Source organism: Eubalaena glacialis, chromosome 10, assembly GCF_028564815.1.
Source record: "Eubalaena glacialis isolate mEubGla1 chromosome 10, mEubGla1.1.hap2.+ XY, whole genome shotgun sequence".
Classification (NCBI taxonomy): Eukaryota; Metazoa; Chordata; class Mammalia; order Artiodactyla; family Balaenidae; genus Eubalaena; species Eubalaena glacialis.
This window is the reverse complement of record NC_083725.1, coordinates 76,148,549-76,173,980: the sequence shown is the minus strand read 5'-3', so window position 1 is coordinate 76,173,980 and position 25,432 is coordinate 76,148,549. Positions and strand designations below refer to the sequence as shown.

The 25,432-nt window shown below is 49.1% G+C and overlaps 1 protein-coding gene across 4 annotated transcripts in view; it reads left to right on the top strand.

Moving 5' to 3' along the window:
- The window catches only part of IRAG1 (inositol 1,4,5-triphosphate receptor associated 1), a 120,160-nt gene that overhangs the window by 22,308 nt on the left and 72,420 nt on the right, over positions 1-25,432 (top strand). For all 4 annotated transcript variants that reach the window (XM_061201453.1, XM_061201452.1, XM_061201455.1 and 1 more), the window contains exon 2: positions 19,362-19,519. In XM_061201453.1, coding sequence (XP_061057436.1) covers positions 19,362-19,519 — 158 coding nt within the window. The remainder of the gene's footprint in view (positions 1-19,361; positions 19,520-25,432) is intronic.

The following is a 25,432-nucleotide window of genomic DNA, read 5'->3' as shown; positions in this document are numbered from 1 at the left end:
ACCACCAAATGACAGTGACCTGCAGCCAGAATTAAAAGGCACTGCCTCTAGTCCTGAGCTAAAGGATCCTCACTTGTGGTCTTGCATGTTCCTTGAGCTCATTTTTGTCAACCTACCCTAGAGCCACATCAAAGAGGGTCCAGCCATCAGACTCAGACATGCATATAACACCTAGAACCTCTATTTATACTGCCTGCTTGAAAGAAAGTAATTCCAGATTCTGCTGGGTAAACAGTATGGTGACATACTTGCATGAGGAGTCCTTCTGTGAAGTGAAATGTGAAGTTCTTAAATGGAAAGATTCCCGTGAAATGGACTTTAAAGTTCTGAAATGCAAAAGCTCACTCTAATTTTGTTCTTTTTTGAGCAAAGAGTCAGTTGTGGACGTTCAGGATGCTAACTAGTCTTTGCTCTTTAATTCTTACAATAGCCAAAAGCAAAATTAGTTACATCTATAGAAACCAAAAATCAAGCTTTCTCTCCAGGTATTCTGAGCTGAGGATACATCTCACTTCAGCTGGTGAAATTATCTCCCTCTTTCCTCCGCACAGTCTCTGCTCCCTTTTTCAGTCTTTTATTTTTAGCTCTCTTGCCTTCTGAGTGTTTTTATTGACATCTGGCCACAAACCCTTTTAGCAGACGTTGTAAATCACCCATAGGGAAATCAATAAAAACCAGTTCAATTCATAGTTAATACTGATTTGCTCCCAGATAACCAGGATCCTGCAGCCTCAGAAGTTATGCCCATGGGGGGATCTGCAAGGAGGGTGAAGGGTACGGGGGGCATTGTGTTCTGAAATAGGAGGTGGGCACCCAGCTCCCAGAAGCTCAAGGAAGGGATGGACTTTGGCCTATGTCCATGCTTTTCTCATCTGGCCTCTAGGGAAAGCTCTGTGTTTCCATTTCATCCAGCTCAGATTTTTCCAACCACATCAGTGGCATTTTCTTATCTTCCAAGAATCTGCTTCAGAGCTAAAGTATCTTCTTTAAGCCTCTAGATGGGGCAGCAGGAATGAACTGCTGGGTTTGTTGGGGAGGGGGAAGGTGGCAGAGTAAGTTACTGTAGCACAGAGGCGTGGAAGAGGAAAGAAGCTCTGTCAAGCTGTCTGTTGTCAGGCCACTGCTTTCCGTCCCCTCCAGGGGTCAAATGTCAGAACTTTACTGTACAGAAGGTGAAAGCTAGGCCCAGAGAAAGGCATGACTGGCCCAAGGTCACAGAGTGGTTTCATAATGAGGTCACAAAGAAATGGCCTCACTGCTTTGAAATCCTAGTTTTCTTCCCAAAAGGAACTTTGCTCAGGAAGTGCAAATTCATGGGTAGTCAGAACTAAAAAAAAGTAAGGCTCCAGAGAAAAAACATCAATCAGCTAGTTCATTTATTAAAGAGGAGTACATCAAATTGCCTACTGTAAGGGGCATCTAACAGTTTGGACCAACCATTTATGCCCTCTTGGGTAAGGGGAGCATACTAATCTTTGAAAAGAGAATTTCCTAGAAGGGGGTTTTCCTCTCTTCTCCGTCAAGGAGAATATTCTTTTTTTTTTTTTTTTTAAACATCTTTACTGGAGTATAATTGCTTTACAATGTTGTGTTAGTTTCTGCTGTATAACAAAGTGAATCAGCTATATGTATACATATATCCCCATATCCCCTCCCTCTTGCATCTCCCTCCCACTCTTCCTATCCCACCCCACGGAGAATATTCTAACTGCAAGGCCCAAGGTGCTGGAGTTGGTGGGAGTCAGTGAGATCCTCTGTGGTGCCCTGAGAGCAGGGCCTCCCCTGCCCCAGGAGGGAGAATCAGGCTCACAAGCAGGACTGCAAGGTAACACTTAGAATGCCTGATTTTACTCCCCAGATGGCCCTGGTTTCCTCAAGTTGAACATCTCTGACCCTCCAGGAAGTCTTGTCCCCTCTCCCCTTAGGTGTTTTCAGAAGACGTATGCATGTAATCTGGGTTAAAGAATTATTTGATTTAGTTCAACATTTGCCAAACCCTAATTATGTATCTGGTGCTGGGGATACAAAGATGAAAAGACTGGGTTTTGAAGGATGAATAGGAGTCTGCCATGAAGCCCACTGAGTTGCTGTCAGCCAAGTGGGGGAGACCAACCTGAAAACAAATAATTGGAATTGTGTTAGAGCAGGTTTGGCCAACTTTTTATGTAAAAAGCCAAATAGTAAATATTTTAGGCTTCGTAAGTCAGATAGTGTATGTCTCACCTACTCTACTCTGCCCTCGGAGTGTAAAAACAGCCATAAACAATGCATAAATGAATGGGTGTGGCTGTGTTTCAATAAAATTTTATCTACAAATAGAGTCAGTGGGTCATATTTGGCCCAGAGGCCAAATAATTTGGTGAACCCTTTGTCTGAGGAATGTCATCATAATATGGGAACCAACCCTCCCGAGGGTCCGTCCATTTTCTGGTTTGTTATCAGCCTCTCTCGCCTGGAAGTGCAAGTGAGAAATTTCCAGAAGCTTCAGCATTTCCAGAAGCTTCTTAAGAATGACTCAGCTTAAACCCTGGATTGAACTCTGCTGTTTACCAAACAGTTAACTTAAGGAGAGGTATTATACATACAACAAACTGCAATTTAACCGACAGAATATACGGGAATCTGATGTTAAGGATAATAACTTCTCCATGATGACTTGGTGAATCCTGAGCCAGAAAAACCTCTTCTGGTCCTGTGCTGGTGTTCCTTTTGTGCCACCTCTGCTGCCGGGGTTCTGTATTGCCCTCATCATGGTGTGCTGAACCGAACCCTGGGCTTGGAGACAGACTACCCTGAGCTCAAACCCTGTTTACAGTGCTTGGTAACTGTAATGCCTGGAGCAAATTACTTAGCCTTTCTGAGCTTCTCATCTGTAAAATGGGAATAATAATATCATGCAGGGCTGTTGTAAGGACTGAATATGATAAAAAGGATGTAAAGAGTCAGGTAGAGCACCTAGTGCAATAAATATGGGTTTTCTTCTGCTGATGCCTCGGAATTGTTTCCATGCACTCACCATCTTTCATTGTGGGAAGATGACAACTCCCCTGGAGAGAAATCCTCTGTGGTTCCTTCCTGTCTCAGATCATGAAGCAGCCGCAATTGCTCATGCCTGTTCAAGTAGCAGCATACTGAAATTCATGTGCCTCAGGCCACCAAAATTTGCTGTTGGGACAGTCATTCCCAGGCTCCTGCCTTTGCCCTCCCCGCCCCCAGCCTCCCAGGCCACTGCACATCACTGTTTACCATAGCCTGCTCTCAAGCTGTGCTTAAAGACTCAAATCCTGCAGCTATTTGCATAAATCTGGACACCAAGGGAATTGCTCCGTTTTACTTAAGCACATGGTTTCTTGTGGCCACAGCCTCCGTCCAAGGAGCATATTTTGAGTTGACCAAACTGCAAATGCAGTTCAATTCAGATTCTCTTGGTGAAGAAAAGACCCTGGCCGAGATCCACAACTGCTCCTGTCCCCTCCACAGGCCTCGGTGGGTGAGGTGTGAGCTTCCTCCTTGTCGTGCAAACTGAGGTCCTCACCCCAAACTGTGGGGCTGGGGTCCAGGGCAGAGGGCGGCGATCATGTTCACACAGCCTCCCGTTGCCGGGGTCTCAGGGTCTGCTCTCCTGGGGAGGGTTAACAGACGCCATCTGACTCTGAGCTGAGCAGTAGATGGCATGAGTTCCTGGTGGTCATCTTCAGGAGGCAACGACATTTGAAAATCATTTAAAGGTTGAAATTTCACTCAACAAACACGTCTTTGTGTTCACCGTGCTATCTTTTAGGCAGGAACATGCAGGCTGCTCAAACCTGGTTCCACCTCTGGAGACTGAGTTTAAAAGAGTGTGTGTGTAGTAGGGGGAAGGGTGAGAAACAGGCATCGTTGGGGGGGGGGGTGGGTTTGGGCGGGGCTTCTGGGAGGATGCTGAGCCCATCAACAGGGGCAGGGAATTCAGAATGAGGAGAAGGTTCTGAGGACAGGGGCATGGTGATAAGTTTAGTCAGGGAATAACTTAGGGCAAGAGCATTTGCTCCAGATCTGAGTTTTTCAGATCAAACTCTCATGTAGGCAGCAGAGCGATGAGGGAAGCAAAGCCTTTGGTGTTGAGAAAGACCCTGTAAAGCCAGTTTTACAAAGGATAAGCTGTTTGTCCCAGTTGGAAATTTTTATTGCAAGAGCCAAAAAAGCCAACATAAGCCAGTTTAAGCAGAAAGGGGTATTCATTGGTTCTTGAAACATAAAAGGCCAGGGATATCAGGCACGGCTTGATCAGGGCCTTAGATGATAGCCTCAGAACCTAGTTTCTTTTGGCTCTTTGCTGTGTTCTCTTTCACATTGATTCCATTCTTAGACAAATTCTTTATCATCACAACAAGGATTCTGTTTTCACCTTCTTAGATTCAAGGTCTGCAGTTAAGAGTAAGAATCTCATTCCCAGGGACTTCCCTGGTGGTCCCAATGCAGGGGGCCTGGGTTTGATCCCTGGTCAGGAAACTGGATCCCGCATGCCACAACTAAAGACCCGGTGCAGCCAAATAAATAAATAAATATTAAAAAAGAAGAAGAAGAAGAAGAAGAAGAATCTCATTCCCAGGATGCCCAGCAAAGTCTTACTGTATCTCATTGGCTCTGGCTGGTCACATGCTCACCCTTGAACCAATCACTGTAGTGGGGAAAGTGATACAAAGATGGCCTCAGACTGCCTCCCGCCCTGGGGTTGCCAGTTAGACCCCTCGCCACTGATTATATCACTGCTCTCAATAGGCTCCATGGACCTCAAACTCATGGGGCAGGAAGTGCGGCACAGTCTGGCAACTTAGCCAACCCTGTACTGAGATGGGGAGACTGGGGGCAGAGTGGTGAAGGAACCCATCCCCACACAGGCCGCTGATGTCACAGTCTGCTCTTCACTCCCCCAGAAGGCTCCTGTCACCAACCCGTTATAATCCTTCCTTTGGCCTCCTGAAGCACATATTGGGCCTGACTCTGCCCTGCAGCCCAGCCCAGGTTATCGGGCCTATTTCCACAGCTTCTGAGAACTAGGATTCCCAGCGTGGAGATAAATAGGGGGCGGGACTTGAGCTGGGTGCTCCGTCCCAGCAGGGAAGAGCCATCTACTCCGTTTGCCTTAGATGGAGCAGCTGCTTCCTATCTGCCCCCGGGGGATGCTGTGAGAAGGACTTTCAGGTCCGTACCTCAGCTAGGGTTGCCCTTGCTGGCCCTGAGGTAGGACTGTGTTGTGGAACAATCCAGAACCCCTGTCCGGAAACCTCTGCCGATGACTCTTGTTCTGTCTCTGCGGAGGTTAGCTAGGAACAGGAGTGACTCTGCTCTTGAGAAAGAACAAAGATCCCATTTTAGGCACAGAAGACCCAGATCTTAGTCCTGACTCTGTTACCTGACTGTGTGACCCGGCACAAGTCACTTTACCCCTCTGAGACTCGATTTCCTCATCCGTGGAATGGAAATATAATACCTCCCTCACAGAGCTGAGAGGGTTCAAAAGTTAATAAATAATATCATGCATACTGTGCTGTGTGTGGAGTAGGCCAGATGAAAGGTGTGGTTTGATTCCTAGAGTCCTTTCTTTCAAAAGGAGGATCCACCAGGGACTGAGCCCTGGACCCGCACTACGTTTCCACAGCCGGGGCACAGATGAGAGCTCTCTGCCTTCAGGCTTGGCAGATGTGGTTTTGTACAGGAAACCACTGCGTGGCAGATGGGGCCAGCTGCAAGGTGCTATCATGGACCAGAGAGCACACAGCATCCCGGAGAGGTCAGGGAAGGCTTCCTGGGGAGGCAGCCTTGAAGGACACACTTGGAGCCCCAGTGCCCAGCCCGACGCTGACACTGAGCAGCCACTCACATGTGTTTCTTGAATGAATGAATGAATGATTTAGGCAGGCACTGTGCAGACCATCTTTTCCTTCTGACTTTCCCAAACCAGTTCCTGCATGTAGACCCTGATGGTTACTCCCCAGAAGAAAGCTGGGAAGGGAGAGGGAGAAGGAGGGGTCATGGAGGGAAGAATGGCAAAGAAAGGCAGGCTGGGAATTGGACATTCATTTGTTATTTTTGTTTGTTTGTTTGTTTGGGGATGGGGTGTTACCGAATCAAGGAAGAAATTTTATTTTATTTTACTTTATTATTACCATTTTTTTGGCTGTGCTACGTGGCTTGTGGGATCTTAGTTCCCCCACCAGGGATCGAACCTGGGCCCTCGGTAGTGAAAGCGCAGAGTCCTAACCACTGGACCGCCAGGGAATTCCCAAGAAATTTTCTTTTTGCTTGGAACAAATTTCCCAAGGTGGTAGCGTGCTGTTCCTGGCTTTTCAGAGTGGCTGCTTCTGGTCGTTCCCTTTAATTTCTCAGGACACCAAAGAGACTATCTTTTTTTTTTTTCTTTTAACAATTCCATTATTTATTATGCAAGTAAGTCAGGCTCATTGTAGAAAAAAATGGGAAAATCTAGACATAAATATTCAAAAGATATTAGATTGAATTTATTCATAATTCCATTTGAAGATAACCATTTTTAACATTTGGGTTTTAACCATCTTGACTTCTGTCCCCCACCCTCATGAATAGATAGAGCCATATATCAATCTACATATATTTCACATAAGATGTATATATATATATATATATATATAAAAATATAGATGATTTTTAAATGAAAGTAGAATCATGCCAGCTGTTTTTTTCCCCCCTCAACCAATATATTGCGAACAAAAATGACTATGTCTAAAGCATCAAACCTTTACGCCTTTGAAGCATTTTGGATGGAAATGTTCTAAAATGGAACTCGCTCTCCAGTCTTTCCCAAGGAGCCAGCATGGGAACTCTGCTTCATCCATGCTCACCGTGGACATGCTGGCTGTACAGCAGGGATGAATGCAGGGCCTGGGAGGCTGTCTAAGATTGGCCCGGACCCAATGGCCCCAGGGTCTGGGCCACACAGAGTGCTTGTGTCTGCCCTTCAGAGTGTGGCTGCTTCCTTCCTTGTGGTCAGTTGTGTCTTCTCACTGTTTTTAATCTGCTGTGGGCTGGAAAACCAGAAAACCAAGCCCAGAGAGGAGCATATCTAGGTTTTAAGTCAAGTCCTCTGTTGCATGAGGCACAGGTGATTTGTGTTATCAGTATTTTCTTTCTCAGATGTGAGTAAAGGAACACTTCTTAAGTATGTACTATGTTCTGGATACTTTCCATGCCTATTTTATTTAAATCTCATAACAACACTTTGAGAGAAGTAGCTTAACCCCATCTTACCAACAGCAGACTGGTCCCATAGAAGTTCATTGCTTTGTCAAGGGCCACTGAGCTGTAAGTGCCAGAGCTGTGATGGGACCTGGTTTGTTTCACTCCCAAATCCCTGCTTTTCTCCTTGTACCACGTCTCATGCTTGCTGCCAATTCTGGGCTGGGTTTGGTTTGATATCATTGCCAGGGGCAGGGCCACTGGACTGGGGAGATGCTTCTGCATGGAGCAGGGCTTGTCTCCCGCAAAGGTCTGAGGCCAGGCAAAGATCCGTCTCCTCAGGCAGCAGCTCCAGGGTCTGGACAGCAAGGAGAGGCCTGTAGAATCACACATCACCCAGAGAACCCATGGGAGGGGGCCTCATCAGTCTGTAGAGAGGGCCACTCTCTGCTTAGCTGACTGGCCTTCTCAGCTAGTGCTCATAGCTGGCACTGCTTATTGGACTTGATTTGAATTAGATTGATTAGCAGGAAAAGCCCAGGGAAACATTTTTCTCACGGTATAAATCAGAGGTGGCAATTGGTGGCTGCAGACCGAATCTTGACCAGGGATGTGTTTGTTTGGCCCGCATGGTATTTCTCTAACTTTTTGAATTACATTTAGCATTTATAAATTGGGAGATTTCATATTTAAACATCTTGGATTTGGGCTTTTCTTGAAAAATTGGGAGATCTAGCCAACAAAGATGGGTATTTTTTTCATGACCCCCCCCCCCAGCTGAATAGTAACTGCCCCGGTTAGATGGCACCTGTGCTCTGTGGTCAGCCACACCCCATAATGGCTGTCATTCATCTCACCTGCCTGGCCCATGAAGGATCTGAATTTGTCACCTTTACACGAATCCTATTTTTACAGAAGCTAGTTGCCAATTAAAGCAAAGCCTTCTTAGTCTGTTTATTAATGATATGGTTTCATTCATTAATTAATTCAACCAACATCTAGTGAGTGGCCATTATGTGTTTCACCCTGTACTGGATGTGGGTCATAAAAATATGAATATTTATTAGAACAGTCATAAAAATGTGAATAAGGTATAGTCCCCGCTGTTGAGGTGCTCAAATTCTAGCTGAGATGAGATCTGTGCAAATTGCTCTGGGAGAACAGAGAAGTGTGGTAAACCAAATAATCCTCCCCTGCTCCCCGCCAAGATGTCTGTGTCCTAATCCCTGGAACCTGTGACTATGTTACCTTAAATGGAAAAAGGACCTTTGCAGATATGATTAGATTAAGGTTCCTTAGATTTGGAGATCATCCTGCATTAGCTGTGTGGGCCCAGTGTAACTCCAAGGGTCCTTATAAGAAGGAGGCATGACAAAGTCAGATAAAAAGGAAATGTGAGGATGGAAGCAGAGGTCAGAGAAGAGAAAAGATGCTACACTGCTGGCTTTGAAGATGGAGAAAGGGCCACCAGCCAAGGAATGTAGGCAGCCTCTAGAAACTGGAAAAGCAAGGAGACGGATTCTCCCCTAGACCCTGCAGAAGGAACACAGCCTGCTGATACTGATTTTAGCTCACTGAGACTGATTTTGGACTTCTGACCCCCAGAACAGTAAGATAATAAATCTGTGTTTTTTTCAGAGACCAAGTTTGTGGTAATTTGTCACAGCAGCCATAGGAAACTAATACAGGAAGGGAGAAATTTTTTCTGGGGTGGATGAAGGAAAGAATATTTGAATTGGATGAATAGGAGTTCATCAGGTATAGAAAGGGGATGGAAGGCATCCCAGGCATAAGGAAGAGGATTATGCAAAAGGTATAAAAAAGCAGGGCATGTTTGAAGGTTGGCTATTGGTTCATCGTGGCTGGACCATAAGGTGTATGATGGCTGAAATAAGAGATGAGGCCAGGGAGAGGGGCTGGAATCTTGACTTAGAACTGGTTGCATGGGAAAAGGGACCAGTTCTAAGTCAGAATTTCTTATAATCTCAAAGATTATAAAAAAGGGAAGGGTGATCCAATTTATGTTTTAGAGAGACTGCCCTGGCATCTTGTGGACGGTGGTTGGAAGAGACCAGACCAGAGGTAAGGAGACCAATGAGACTGTTGCAGTGACCCAGGTCACACAGAGCCATGGCTGGGATGGTGGCTACGAGAAAAAGGGAAGTGATCAAAGACACCTGAACTAGGATTGACAAGACTCAGAATCTAACTGAATGTGGGGAGTGATGGAGAGGGAGGAGTGATGACTGCTGGGTTTTTAGCTTGAGTGCGTTCACTGGCACACAGGAGTGGGCTTGTGGGAGAGCAGGGCTGGGGGCAGGGAGAAATGATAGGTTCTGTTTGGGACATGGTGAGTGTGCGGGGACCATAGTGCACATGGGAAGAGTTGCCCAAAGGCAGTTGGCAATCACATCTCCATAACCCTGCTCTCTGGGGTGATGTTCAAGTCATCTGCATTCCTTCTCTTCCCTGGCAGAGGTGAGGAGCAGGCGGCCTGCGGCTGAGGGGCTCAGTAGTATGCTGGTAAATGTTCAACAGCCGGCTCTCTGGGAAAAAAAAGACTTTGATATATAGCATTTGCTGATTCCTGCGGTATAAACACTCCCATCGTGACCAATTTTAAGTTACTAACTCAACATCACTAAATGTGGAGTTGGGAGGAGGTACACTGTCAGGCACCAGCATACCACTGGAGAAGTTCCCACAAAGTACAAGAAGGAAGCGCCTAAAAATCCACCTCCTTCCCAAGACAGGCTCAGTGACTCACTGAGGCCACACACCTGGGGAAGGTAGAACCAGGCCCAGGATCTAGGAGGCAGCTTCTGGTCCTCCATTGATTAGAGGCAGCATCAAGCCCTGCTGATGGCCCCTTGGTGCCCTGGTCAGTTTTGCAGACCCGGGAATACTGTGTGGTCCTTGACCCCAGGACAATGACTCATGTCACTCTGGAGTGAGTGACTCAGGGAAGAGGCTGCTGGGCGACCTGGAACAAAGAGAACTGGGAGAGATTTATTTCTCCTGGGAGCTCAAAGGGGGGCTTAGATACTTTTCTGCTGTTCCCTGTGCCTTTGAACTGCCTCCGATTAAGCAATTGCACATATTTCCAAGAAGAAAGAAAAATTTTTTCAAGTGGACTTAGTTTTTTAAAAAAGAATTGCTAAAGTGAACAAGCTGGAGAGGAAAGCTGGGGAGATGTTCTGGCTTACCTCCTGTCCTGGCTGAGGCCGGGGCTGGGGGTGGATAGAGGTCTCGCTGTGACGTGACCACTTTTCAGGGGGTGTAGAACATGGATCCCAGGCATTTCAGGCTTTCTCCAACCCTCGCCTTCTTCCAGAGTGGCATCTAAGGTCCAAGGGGCTTCCTGAGTACAGAGAGTCGGGGTGAGGAGGGCGCCCATCATTTGACAAGATGATTCTCCTGTTTCTGTCAGTCCTTGCTTAGTAGGTAACTTCTGAACCTGCCTTTTCAAGGCACCTTCAGGTCTAGCAACTGTCTGCTCCTAGGTGCACAGAAATGATTGTGTTCTCCGCCCCGTGCTCCCCACCCTACCCCCTGTGAGGATGTCTAAAGGCCTCATCTATCAAGTCATATCAAATAGCCATTTCCTCTCTCTGGGGTCTTCTCCTCTGGGTTCTGTCTGGGAAATGGGGCCCAAGACCTCTCTGCTCTCAGATTTGGGGATCTTTTCCCACTTCCCCAGGGAAGCAGGGCACAGGCCCCGTTCTCAGGGACTCACCAGAGTCTACCCTCTCACTGCTTCCACTCCACTTTTCCTGTCTTTCCTTTGTCCCATAATCTTTACTAGTCTTGGGTTGGGGGGAAATTTACCATTACTTAGGGTGTTTTTGCCCAAATCCTTTTTTCTGTGCCCTGAGCCCTTCCTGTTTCCCTAAGGGCTAGCTCTTTGTGACCTATAAGGCAGAGATAGACTCCCTTTCCTCTATCTCCTGCTGCTACAACTGCCCCCAGCGCCCCTCCCGGACAGTGAGCACAGAATGGCCTCCCTGTTTGCCCGAGGGGAAGGGCAGTGGGGGAAAGGAGATGCGAGGGGAAGCAAGGAGCCTGTTAGGACTCCAGACATGCCACCTATCTTGAGTAGCCCCTGCACGTCCCCCACCCGCCGAGCGTCGTGCACACTCTTGTACTCTTCCTCTGGGGGCTGACCCGGCCTCCCCTCTTGGATGTGGCCCTGGCACAGGTCTCAGCAGATGCTGGCTCACCCTCAGGGCTCGAATGGGTTCTGGATCAGGGGAGGAAGGCAGCCCCAGCCAAAAGAGCCCATGAGAGATCCTTGGGACTGGAGAGCACGGCCTGAGTGTGCAGACCCCAGGGAGTGTCGGGAGTGCTCAGGGACTCCTCGCCAAAGCCCCGCTGGGCCGCAGCCCCTGTACTCCCAGCCCCTGGGCCAGAAGGATTGTGGTGACGGTGAGAGGTCATTGAGGGGGTCCCTTCCGGTCCCTCATCCTCCCCTCTCTGTTGCCCCTGAGGCCTCTTCCTTCTACCGTTCTACACCCCACCCTTGCTCTCCACTCGTCCTTTCAATCCAAATCTGCTTTCCGAATGGAAACTTGGGGCTCCCGCTGACATGCCGAGGACTGTGCCCCCTTCAGTCATCCATTCTCCCATTTATCCTGTGCAACCTGAGCGCTTGCACCAGGTCTCAAGCTAGGTTTCATCTCTCCCTTGCAGAATAACTGCCTCTGTGCTTTGGGAGTCAGCACAGGGGTGGCAGAAAGATCAGGGTCTTTGGAACCAGATAGACTCAGGACTGACCACAGCACAGATCTGGGACAGGCCACATCATAGAGCTGAGCGTAGACCCGGGACTGACCACCGCACAGAGCTTGGATGACCACAGTGCAGACCTGGGGCTGACCACAGTACTGCATGCTGTTTCTGTAAACCCACCACTGCAGCCATTGTTTGCCCAACAGCAGAGTGAATGGCCCCTGGTGGGTTTAATTCCAATTATGTCTGATGGTCTTTTATCTGATTGTCGGTACAGAGGAGCAGCCCTGGCCAGGCCAGGAATCTGTCTCCTTAACTTGCCAGAAACAAAGCCAAGAACTCTGCCACCCAGGATGAACACCAAGCTCTCTGGGCCTTGGTTGGGTTTTGGTGATGCCGTGGCTCAGAGAACTCAGCTGCCCGATTCAGAGAATGGGAAAGGAACTCATTGAGGGTATAGTCTGTGCAGCACCCTGTGTGTATTTCCTAATTTAATTCTTACAACAACTTTAAAAGGTAGGTACTATTGCCTCCATTTTACAGATGAGGAAACTGAGGCCAAGAGGAGACTAATCCAGCAAGAAAGAGGCAGAGGGAGAATTAGAACCCAGTCTGCCAAGGTCCAGAGCCCTCTCACAGCATCTCAAGGTTAGGAAGCAAGATAGGGCTATTGTGAGGGAGACCCCAACTTGGGCTCACTTGTGGGGTACAGGACTCAGCTCCGCAGTTGGCCAGGTCTAGGAACCCACAGAGGCACCTCTTAGCACTTTGAGCTGATCTCTGATGCCCAAGGAGATTTTCCAAGTGTATCCCGTGCTGCCTGGGGCGAACACAGGGAGTTGCGAACATCTTCACTCACCCAAGATCAGAGGCACTGCCAAGGGATGCCTGTTTTCACAGCATGGACACATCAGCTTATTATTTACTAAAAGCAAACCTTTCAAAATAAGAGGCCAGAAGGCTGACATGTGTAGTGGGGCTGGGGAGCAGGGTTCTGGGACCTTCTCTGGCTGCTCCTCACTCACAGGTATGGCTTTGGTCAAGTCCCTGCCCCTGTCTGGGCTTGTCGGATGGGAGCAGAGTTAGGACTGGCCCTTCTCCAGTGGCCTCCTTGTCATCCTCTGAGTTTGCAGAGGGACTGAGAGGGATGTGTGTGCACACACCCCAAACAATTCCCTCCATCGAATTCTTCATCTAGAGATAGACCAGTGGTATTAATAGCAACTTAATCTCTTTCAAATTCTTTGTGCTGCTAAAATGAAAGCAAAAATTCAAAGCTGGAAGAATAAAAAAAAAACTCCCTTCTGAGAATTCTGAGTCACTCCAGAAAGGTCAGTGGAGTCTAGGTTAACTCATTATTTCCCAGAAGGGCATCTGGCTCTTCCGACACCCAAAGCTTAACAGAGGGAATATGAGAGCCATTCAGTTTGCAGGCTGTGCTCCTGGGACACTGTGGTTTCAGAGCGGGACTTGGTCTCTTCTGGACTGGTCACAAGGCTCTGGGAGAGGCATCCCAGGGGCCATTGTAAGAGGCCACTGCTTACGAAGAATGCCACCCATGAGCTAGTGGACTTGGCCCTGCAGGGAGCTGGGGAGTCAGACTGACCTGTGGTTGACTTCCAGCACTGGCACTCATGGGTTATGCAACCTAGGGCAAGTCTTTGAGCCTCTGTTTCCTCATCTGTAAAATGAGACTAATCATAATGTTAATAATAATAGTACTTACACTATCCACCTCAAGGGTTGCTGAGAGCACCCAAGGGGATGTAAAGGCCCTTGAGAAATCATGACTCTTAATGTTGGCCCCTGTGCCTGCCGGCACATAGGCAGCCCCACAGGAAGCCATCCCCCTCCCATGACTGAGATGCACAGGATGGAGGTGTTCTGCCAGTTGTGGATGGGCATGCCTGTGCTTTACGGCTGCTCTGTCAGAGCAGCCCCCTCCTGCCCTCTCCCCACGGCCCACAGGGTCCTACAGCAGCTATTCCCAGGGGCAGAGTCTCTGCTACTCACCTAACAAGTGTGGGCCTTTCTGGGGTGAAAGGTTGGATGGACAAACTAATGGACAGTTGTATAAATAGAAGATTAAGAAGTTGAGTGGTTGAACACATGGACCCACAGACCGATGGATGGATGAATGGGTGTGCTTGCCACCCTACGTAGTGGGGATCATGCAGCCTCTGACAGTGGGTCTGCTCTTTTGTCCCTGTAAAACCCCTAGCCTCACAACCTGCTGCTTCCTCTCCCCTGCCCCACCGCTATCTTATCCCCTCTGGGAATGCACAATCCAACTCTCCCCTGCAGGACAGTGAGAACCCATGAGGCGTTCAGCTGCTACACACTAGCAGAACTCCTGGTGCAGGAGACGGAGTAGAAGAGGGGAGTGATGAGGGGCCTTGGAATCAAACTAGCCTGGGTTATAATCCTTGGCCTGCCACTTATTAGCTGTGTGATCTTGAGCAAGTTGTTGCAGCTCTCTGATCCTTAGTTCCTTAATATATAAAATGGAAATAATAAACAAGATAGCATCTGAAATGCACCTCGCATAGTGTCCGATATTCAGTAGGTGACCTAGAAATATCTGATGAATAAAAAGGAATAAAAGTATATTAGTTTGCTTTCTTTAATGAATAACCAGGGGCAGATAAAAATATTTAAATGTGGTTTAGAGGCTTTTGGCCTTTTCGGTGACACAAATCATTGGATAGTTATTCCATCAGAGGCTTAGATAATTTGTGCCAGGAACAAAGGTAGCTGGACCAGTCAAGTTGCTTCACTTCTCTGCACCTCAGTTTTCCTTCCTGTAAAATAGGCCGAGCTGTATCGTTAAGCACTGGCTGGGGGCAGAAAGAGTAGAGTCCAAAGGGCTGATGGCTCTTGGCAATGACCCACCTAACCCTTTGCTGACCAAGCTGGAGATGCAGCAAGAAGGGCCCTGAAAATGGGTTAAAGAAGGAGCGGCTCAGAGACCAAACATCACTAAATAGTTTCTCCTTTTTTGGGTCGTTGCTCTAGATCGCCACTTCCTGGAGACTATATTCTAAACTTTGCTGTGATGGATACGAGGTCCACGTGCCCACGAGCTCCAGAGGAACCCAGATGTCACCCTGGGGGAGGGACTCTGCTTTTACCTTGCTATTTTAAGCAGCAAGTTTACAATAATGGATGGGAGAGAAAGCGACGGGGCAGGAGCAGCGTGGGAATGTCCTGGGAGGGTGGGGCTCCTGGGGCTCCCCCTGAGGAGCTTGGGGTTCCATCAAGGGTGGGACCTCAGCCAGCCTCCACTCTGCTTTATCCTGCAGCAGCTGACACCTCTTAGTGCTTGTCTGACTTGATTCGTTTCTGTTTTACTTTGCTTTCTGACCCAGGGACTGACTTCAGGTCTTTCTTGAGGAGCAGGAGGTGAAGGAAAGGAAGTGGAGGTATTTCTGATGCGACTTTGGAATTCCGTGGTCCTAGAATCCTATGGGATGGGGCCTCAAATCTGTGGTTTGTTGTGATTAGGAGGAGTTCAGGATTTCAGGGACTCCCAGGGTTGGAAAAGGCCCCTGAAGTGGGTTAGGAATCCTATGACCCTTGCCCCAGCCTTGGATGAAACTCTCCCAGGAATGGGGAGCTCATTACCTTGAAGAGCAGCCCATTTCATTTTCCGACGGTTCCAACCACTAGAAAGGTTTCCCTTGCCTTGATCTCACCTTTCTGTCATTGGCCATGCATCTACCCTTCGGGGACAATAGAATTACATGAATGGCTTTCAAATATCTGCAAAGAGATTTTATTTCTTCCTGTACCTTCTCTTTTCCAGGCTAAAGGTCTTTAGTTCTTTAAACACAAAATCTTGTCCTGCTTCCCCTTTTTTGAACATGCCCCAGATTGTCTGACTCCCTCTTAGCATGCAGAGCACAATACACTTCATGTAGATTAAGACATAAAAGAAAAGTAGAACTGTCAGCTTCCCTGTTTTGGAAACCATACTCCTATTAAGACAGCCTGGATGGACTTCCCTGGTGGTGCGGAGGTTAAGAATCCACCTGCCAATGCAGGGGACACGGGTTCGAGCCCTGGTCCGGGAAGATCCCACATGCCGTGGAGCAACTAAGCCCGTGCGCCACAACTACTGAGCCTGCGCTCTAGAGCCCGCGAGCCACAACTACTGAGCCCTCGTGCCACAACTACTGAAGCCTGCGCATCTAAAGCCCGTGCTCCACAACAGGAGAAGCCACCTCAATGAGAAGCACACACACCGTAATGAAGAGTAGCCCCCGCTCGCCGCAACTGGAGAAAGCCCACGTGCAGCAACGAAAACCCAATGCAGCCAAAAGTAAATAAATAAAATAAATTAATTAAAATAAAATAAAACAGTATTTAAAAAAAAAAAAAAAGACAGCCTGGAGACCTGCACACACATTACACATCATTTTAAGAGTTTTCTTGGGATGTGTAGTGCACTTTTCTGGTAGAATTGGGGTTTGTGGGTATTCTTTTGCTACCCTCAAACCCTGTTACTATATACTTGGCCCAGCACCACTGTTGTCACTGCTGCTGAAATTCAAGTCAAGGTGATAGTAATCAATGACAGAGCTCACTTTTGGGCAAACCTGATGCTGAGTTTACTCATACAGAAACAATCTGAGCTGGGAGGCACAGCATGCCCTGGCCCCAGAGCTCTCATTCCCAAGAGCCAGGTTAAATCTGTCCTCTTGGCCATGACACACCTTCCTGTCTCACCTCCTCCACTAGGCCTCCAGCTATTCTGTTCAGAGAAATTCAGTCAGCATTTCAGTGTTCATGATTCAGTCTAAACACCATTCTAGCGTGGACTCTTCCCTAAAACTGTATTCCACCCGTCCCAATTTCTGGAGTTAGGGACCCTTTTCTGGGATCCTGCAGCTTCTCACTTCCAAAGTGTTTACTTCCTTATCTTGTTTTCCAACTTCCTCCCACCATTGGACTCCGTGTTCCTTGAGGGCCAAGACCACATTTTCATCATCTTTATGGTAGAGTAGGTGTGAGTGTTGGTGGTGAAGGAATGAATGACTCCGCTCACGGATCATCTCCTTGAGATGAGATTTCCTGAGCCGACCAGCAGGGGTCACCCCAACTGTTTCAGAGCTGAATAGGGCTCCCTGTCCACCGCAGAGAATGACAAAAGTCAAGATGGTGGTCACAATGACTAAAACCCCGGGGCTAAAGTTCTCCAGTTCTTTAAATACAAGTCAACAAGCATTTCTGGATGAACCTTCTGGGTATCTGTGATCAATCAGACCCCTTGCCTGCCTCAGGGAGCTCAGTCAAGACATGTGTGTTGGCTGGGGGCATCTGTCAGAGCTGTGACTGATGCCACATCTGAGCTGCACCACAGCACTCTGGCTCTAGGGCCTTCTCAAGCCCTTTCTGTGGTACAGGAAGAACACCTGGTGTCCTGGGCGATGGCAGGGCTTCCTGGCTTCTCCTCCTGCAGCCTCCAGCAGACAGCATCTTGCATAGGACCCAGGGTATAGTGGATACTCAGTAAATGGCAATGTCCTCCGTTTGCCCTGTGTGTGTCCCAGGAGCGCCCTGACTGCAGCTGAGGGCAGGGTCTGAGGATATCTGCCTCTGGTGCCTTTCACCTGCTGTCTCCCAGGGCAGCTCCTTCAAGGAACCTCTGAAGTTGCAGAACCAGGCCGGTTGTTGGTTTTTCGGGTCCCTGGAGGTGTCATCCATCCTCCTAGGGCAGGGGACCTAAAGGAGTTTAGGGGTGGGAAGAGCCCAGGCAGAGCCCTCTGGACTCTGGCCAAGCTTCTGGGCTGCCGGACAGCATGCAGGTAGCCTCTGTGAGCACCTACTCCATGCTGGGTGCTCTATCTCTTTTCATCCTGGGGACGATCCCACATGGGAGGCATTCTTATCTCTATTCCCCTGACGAGGAAACCAAGGCTCAGAGGTGAAGCAAAGGTTCAAGGCTACACAGCCAGTGAGTGTCGGAGTGAAGACTCAGATCTAGGTATCTGGTTCCAAAGCCTGTGCTCTATGTACTATTTCTGCTCTCCTGCCTCTCCAGATGGAGACCTGACATGACTGGTCCCCTTTTCTAAGAGGAAGCAGAGGAGCCAGACCCATTGGCTCAGGTTTATTGGAGAGATTTTGGTCTTACACCTCTTGACTGGCAAGAAACATGAGAGTGTGAAAGCTCAGTTAGTACTTACAAGTAACAGTCATTAGTAGTTACAAGTTAGTACAAGTAGTAACAAGTTAGTAGTTACAAGTAAACCCAGTTCAAACTGACTTAAACACTAAGAGACTTAATTGTTTCTGTAACTGGCTAGCTCAGAAAGAGTTCCAGCTGCAAGTGAGCTTTGATCAGGGCTCCAGCTCCATTTCTCTGCAGGTCTCCTGGGTCTGCTCTCCTCTGGGTGTGTCAGATTTCTCCTCAGTCTGACCTTCCTCATGGAAGCAAAATGGCGTCTGCAGCACCAGGTCTCACATCTGCACACTCCACCACCCGGAGCAAGAGAAAGCATCTGGGTCCCAGAGCATTGCCACATGCTCATTGGCTTAGGCTGGATCCATTGTCTATCCCTGAGCCAATCACTGTGGCAAGATGGATGAGATTATGCTGACTGGAGTCAACCCCAGCCAGGCCTTACCCCATGGGGAGGTTAAGTGTAGCTTTGGGGAAGCAACCCCAGGTTGCTGAGGGCGAGCACTGCACAAGGCACAGGAGATCCACCCTGGCTGAGCCTCCAGACTCATGAATTTAGCAGGCCTGACAGGTCCAATGAGAGCTGTCCTCAAGTGAGAGGGCCCCGTACTGAGGGTTAGAAGAGCTGCTGAAGGGCATGAGGTGAGCCATGGGGCAGGAAGTTGGGAGACACCATCCTTTCCTCCTCCCCCACCTGGCCAAGCAAGGCTGTGTGGTATAGTGGCCTCCAAATCAGGAAGATCTGGATTCAAATGCTTCGTTCTTTGTATGATTTGGGCAAGTGACTTCTACTCTCTGAAGCAGTTCTCTCATCTATAAAATGTGAATAGTAATGCCTGCATCAGAGGTCATCGTGAGGATTAATTTAGGTGATGTCGGCAATGCTCCTAGGATAGTGCCTGGCACCCAGTAGCTGCTCAACACATATTTGACAAATACAAGTCTGGCTCCCAATGGAGTGTCCTCCATCGGCTATGGCTTTGAGGAGCTCGAAGCACTCTTCTCCCTTCTGGGATGGCTGTGTTTACTGTATGGCCCAAATTAGATGCAAAATCTCTGGGTCACCTCTGACTTTGTAAACAGAGCCAGAGAACAGGAGGAAATGCAATTCCAAATGCCCTCTGCTCGCCTATTTTAGCCCTTGTTGATGCAAACTCAAGCAGGCTCTCTCCGCGGCTTGTGGCACCTGGAAACGGGACCCAGCATGGGTCAGGGATGGGAGTGGATTTGACTTGTCCTTTTGGCGTCTCCTCAGCCTGTGGAGCCCAGGCCTCCTGGAGCATCTTTGGGGCTGACGCAGCGGAGGTTCCGGGCACGTGCAGCCACTCCCACCAGGAGGCTGCCATGCCCCACATTCCCGAGGACGAGGAGCCCCCCGGAGAGCCGCAGGCAGCCCAGAGCCCGGCCGGCCAAGTAAGTGCCTCCCCCCTGCCTGCAGCCCGCCCGGCCCGGGCCACGCCAAGCGCCCTGGGCTGAGGCCACATGGTTTGCTGACAGCCTGTGCAGGCTACAGTGGGCCTGGGGAAGGTGTGCGACTTCCACGCCGAGGAATAAATACCCAAAGGTCGTTTGAATTGACCAAGGTCCCCACACATCCTGAGAGTGGTACCTTCTAGGCTGTGTCTGACTGAGGCCCTCTGGGAAGTCACACCACCCACCTAGGTTGGAGAGAGACTCGGAGGAGGACCGTCAGCACGGAAGGCCTTGTATATCAGGGTCGTGGGCACAAGCACAAGGTCACTTAAAGTGAATCCACTTGAAATGAAGGTCAAAATTGCTCAGTAAATAGTGAAAAAGGGTTTCAGTGAGATTTTATTATAAAAAAGGAAATGATGAAAGTAAATTAAAGGGGCTTATTGAGGTTGTATTGTACAAATGAAATGGTGAAGACAAGTTATTTTTAGCCGTACATATTACAAAACATAGCTTACACGCTAATTTTTAGAATGAACAAAGAATTTTAATCAAGTGCGTTGACTTTGGTATTGGTATATTTTTTATGCCAACAAAATGAGCTTTTCATGTGTTATCACAACCATCACATTTTACTTTATAGCACCTTCATTAAGAGATTCTGTTTGTTTAATATTTAAGGGGTTCATTCATTTTCCTAAGGACCTCTTTCAATCCCTCAATATTCCAATCGTTCTCTCATGAAGAACCTCTCTTGCCGTCATCCTCATGATTTTGACTTCATTTGTTAACTGGTCCAGCTCCATCCGTTCCTCATTGGTCTAAGACCTTGTACGTGAAGTTCTCAGACATGGTTTTGTGAACTTCGTGAACTTTGCAGTTGGTTTGCACTGAACTTATATCATCCTGTTGTATCTGACACGTCTCCAAACTGCCCTGAGCCAGAGGGATAGACACTTGTTAAGTGAGGGAAGACTGTATGAGTGAGCATTAATTTGACAAGTGGGCAGATTCTTAGTGAATAGTTTCATGTTATGATGACATTTGTTTTCTTTACACATCATAACTGTGGGAACTAAGATAATAAACACTTAGAAAAGAATGGCCTCTTGTATCCCCACATCCCAAGCTCATGGGATTGAGATGTTGCAGAACTTGGCAGCCTTGGAGAGCCCTGAATTTCTAAACGACAGTGAGCCAAGCCCCCATGCCTTTGGCTGCAGGCACCAGCTCAGGTCTTTATTGAGCCCGGCTCCCAGAAATGTCCTGGGCTACGGTAGGTGCTGCTCGCCAGTCGCTTTCAGTGGCTCTGAGCTGCTCCTCTGCTCCTCCACGGGTGACATCTAGTCTTCCCCAAACTGTGGGCTCTGCTATTGCCCCCTTCCTGCTGCTGCTGCTTACCACGTGTGGACGATTCCCCCAAAGAGTTGCCAACAGTGAACTGTAAGGTTTAACCAACAAAAGATGTCCTAGTCTACTGAAAGCTTGGAGTTTAAAGAAGGGAAGGACAGCACAGAGTAAAATACATCTGGATTCAAATGTCACGGTTCCCTATCCTCAGGTCACAACTTTCCCAGGTTCTGTCCCCTTAGCAACCCCACCTCCCAGCCCTGGACCACTTCTTGCTGTGGTCATCCCTGGCCCCTTCCACTTTACTCACAAGGATAGTGCCCTTAAGCCGGACTCTGATGCAAAATCTAGCTCCCGAATCCTGGGCAACTCCCCCAGACAGCTGCCATGCCCTGCTCCCCAAGACTATAAGTGTTCCTAAAAAATAAATAAATGAAAGATGGGCAAAGATGCAACTCCACCCTCAGTGAAGAGATCCTTTCACAATGAGTTCAGTTCCTCTTGGTTCCAAACCTCTCTAATTAAAGGACACTTCAGACCTTCTCCTCAAGAGACACTAAACCAGACAGCACAAAAGCCCGCTGGCCTTTCTGACCATAATGGCTTCAAGCCACACGTAGATGTAGCTTCACAGGGTCAGAGGTGAGGGTGAGTTTCTAGGGGTGGCCAAGCAGGGGGAGGGCCCCATGAGCTCACCACACAGCTGAGGGTTAGAGACCCCTAGTTGAGCAGCAGAAACTCCAGATTCTGGGCCCCCACAAGCTCACTTTCCCTGTGACCTTGAACCAGAACCAGACTTCTATACTATAGACCATGGGCCCTTGTGGTCTCTGAAGGTCCTTCAAATGCTCAAGGAAGACAAGACAATAAAGAGACTGTTTGCAGGTCCCAGTAGCCTCTGCATTGCCAGCATCCAGCGGGAGAAGGACCCATGAGAATCTCAGGTGAGCTGGAGCCAGCATGCCCAGATCCTATAAGAGAGGACCATTAGCACAGGATTTAAGAATGTGGACTCTGGAGTGAGACCAAGCTGGGCTCAAGTCACAGCTCCTCCACATCCTGGTCAACAGACGTGATGCTGAGTCTGGTAACTTTCCTGTGCCTCTGGTTCTTCGTCTCTTCCCTGGGCAGGTGTTAGCGGCTGCCTCCTGGACTCTGTCTGTTCAGCCCAGCCCTTGAGGGCCTTCTTTGGCCTGAGGGACCATGGAACTGGGACAGGTTAGACCCCAGACTGAAGGCCACATCAGATTTAGTATTATTTTATTCTCTGCCCTGACTGACAGGCACTGGGCCTCCCTGAGTTCTCCAGAAGCCCACGGGCATCATCAGTGAAGAGGATCTCCCTCTACTGCACCTATCAGACGACCCACATTGGGCTTCTCAGGCAGCCACAGCCTCAGGGGAGGGTCAGGCCTTGTGAGTTGGGCCAGAGCCTCCGGGGGCTGAAGCCTGAGTCCCTGGGAGCAGCAGAGGCCATGGAAGCAGGGTTGGCCAGGAGGGCTGGGCTGGAACTCCCAGTACTGTGTGAATTCCCACTCTGTGAAGCAGGCAAAGAACAGAGCATCCTTCTGACTTTACAGCTCCCCGGGGTCCAGCCCTACTTCTGGTTCCTCAGGCCCCAGCCCTCATTTCCCATCACTGACACGAGCACTAGCTGAGGCCTTCTCACACAAAAACACAAAAGCTGTAGGCCTAGATCCTGCTTTTCTTTCTGCACATACACATGCATACACACACACGCACACACACATGGATGCTAAACGCACTTTCACACACACACAGACTCACACAGACAGACGCAGACAGAAAGGCAGACCCTTTAGGACCCTAATCAGAAGCTGTAATCAAAACCCACAAAGGAATAAAGCCTCCTGACCATGCACTGTGTAAGACTGCATCCTGAGCAGTGTTTCCTGGGTTGGTCCTTGAACAGGGAGGAGCTTAACCGGGTGAGCTTGTAGCCAAGAGGTTCTTGCAGGAATAGAAGCTGTCAGGACAGAAGCCTAGGACCTTAGGGGACCCCAGAATGACAGGCCATCAGAGCTAGAAGGGATCTCAGGTCACAGGAAGTCCCTTCCTCCAAAGGCAGGCAAAATTCTGCAGAGTGTAAGTCACCTGGGAGCTCATTAACCCCAGATTCCTCTGCCGACCTAGACCGGCTGAACCAGGGTCCCCTGGGGTGGGTCTGTGCCATGGTTGGCAGCTCTATTTCCTGGTCAAGCTGGAGCCCGACTCTCCCTCAGTTCTGCCCTCACAATGGCCTGTCATGGGGTGAATACCCACAGATGCAGGACGGCAGTTTTTGCATCTTCCCAGAGCCTCTCTGCCTCCAGTTCCTCCAGACTTTGCTGCCATGACAGCCTTCAGAGCCTCCTCCCACCCCTCCCCTGCACACGTACCAGCCTGCCTCTGCCTCACCGTGGGGCACCAAACTTGGCCCCAGGCCCCAGAGGCAGTGTGACCAGGACACCAGCTCTTTCCAGGCCTGTGGCCAGCAGCCATATCAGAAACTCCACTCACTGGGACCACATGGCCTCCTCAGAGGGGCCTTACAAACCTGAAGGTGTGGGGCAGTTCATATTAGCTATAAGAGCCCAATTTTCACTGGCTCTCACTTCCACCTGGAAAACCCCCCATCCTCCTCCAAGGGTTTCAGGAAGCCCCCAGGGACAGGTCAGTGCGAGCTCATAAGCTGACCTCACATCTTTCACATCATCTGCTCCAGCATCCCTCTGACCACCACTCCCTGACCATCCCCTCACCCTGTTCTCCATTATCCACAAAACCACTAATAACAGCTAACCTCGTGCCAACAGGTACTACACTATTAACTCATTTAACTTCCAAGCCACCTTATGAGGTAGGTATCATCAGCCCCATTTCATAGCTGAGGAGGCTGATGCACAGAGAAGTGAAGTACCTTCCTCCAATGTCACACAGCTCGTAAGTGACAGGCCCAGGATTTGAACCCGGGCAGTCTGGCCCCAGAGCCCACACTCTTGGTCTCTGCCCTGCTCTGGGGCCTCTGTGAGAGGTGTCTGGACCAAAGGAATACTGTCCTCTGCTCCCAAAACCACTTGTCTGAGAGGGCCGACCTGGGCCCTGCAGAACTCACCACCACATAAACCCCGAAGCACCGCAGCCTGTGGCACTGGGTCTCACCAAATGCCTTCTGCCTGCCATCCTCTCAGGTGTGTGAGCCCGTGCAGCCAGGGGACGAAGCTCCATGTCACACATCTTGCCCAAAACCCAAGCTGCCCATGCCCCATCCTGTGCAACCCCCTTCCTCATTCTCCTTCAGTCAGATGATGAAACAGCCCAGTTGGATGGGCATTGACCCCTAGAAACCCAGGCCACTGTGCTGTTCCTGCTTCAGGCCACATACACCCGTTACTCTCACCCCAGGCCTCCCTGAGCACCTACTTGGTACTGCACTTTCTGATCCTCTGGACAGAAATCGATGCTTAACCCTCATATACAGCAGCGTCTGGTTGACGAGATCACTGCAGCGCTCAACTAACCAGTGGCATCCCTACTCTCAACCCAACCCCTATCCCTAAATGTTAGTTAACTAAAAATGAGGTTGGAGTGTTTTTTGGAGAAGCAGCCCTCTGCATGTGGCCCTAACAGGAAGGGATCTGTCTGTGGAGCTCCTAGAAGCTCTGACCACAAAGCTGCGGGGTCTCCCCTTGTTTTGGCCCAGAACTGGAGAGCATGGTAGCTGCCACCATAACAAACCTGGAACCCTCTTCCTGCTTAGCGTAGTAAGAGACCCATTCAGGCTTACCACCATCATCCCACATGGCTGTCCTTTAAGAAGAGTTCCAAGCAGTGTTCCCCAAGCAGCCAGGGAGTTCCAGAAGGTGCAGCAAATGCTTCCGTTCCATAGGAACATGAGATATAAGCTATGTGGCAGAGTGGAAATAGCCTGGGCTTCACACCCCTGTGTTACAGTAATAGCCCGCACCCTCCCGACTAACCCAGTGAGAACCCTCATACCGTGCTTCCTATGTGACAGGCACTGCTCCAAGCACTTTACATACAGCAACACTAAGAGGTTGGTATGATTATTATCCCATTTTCCAGATGAGAAAAATGAGGCAAGGAAGTACACTCTAATCCCTAGAAACTGGGCAGTACCTTGAATACTCCACTTGAGGATTTTGAATTCATACTTATCTCATCCCACCCTTTGCAAAAACAGCCCCCATTCAGATCTTCAATGAAATATCTTCAAGTAAATTATCAGTAAAGCATTAGAGTCTGATGTACAAGATATTGGAGACATCTATTGGGCACCTGTTATGTGGTCTCATCTCCCAAGGTAGATATTACTATTATCTCTATTTTATAGAAGAAGAAACTGAGTCTTTGGGAGGTTGTGTAATTGTCGAAGGTCATATGGTTGTGTCGTGGTTGAGTGGAGATCCAAACCCATTTCTGCTGAGCTGTTCCTGCCGCCTTTGTCTCCTTCGCTGGCTCCACCCAGCAGTAAAGCCAGTGTCCTGGACACCAGAAGCCCCAGGTATGGGAAGCAGGTGCTTGATGCCCCATCCTCTATGG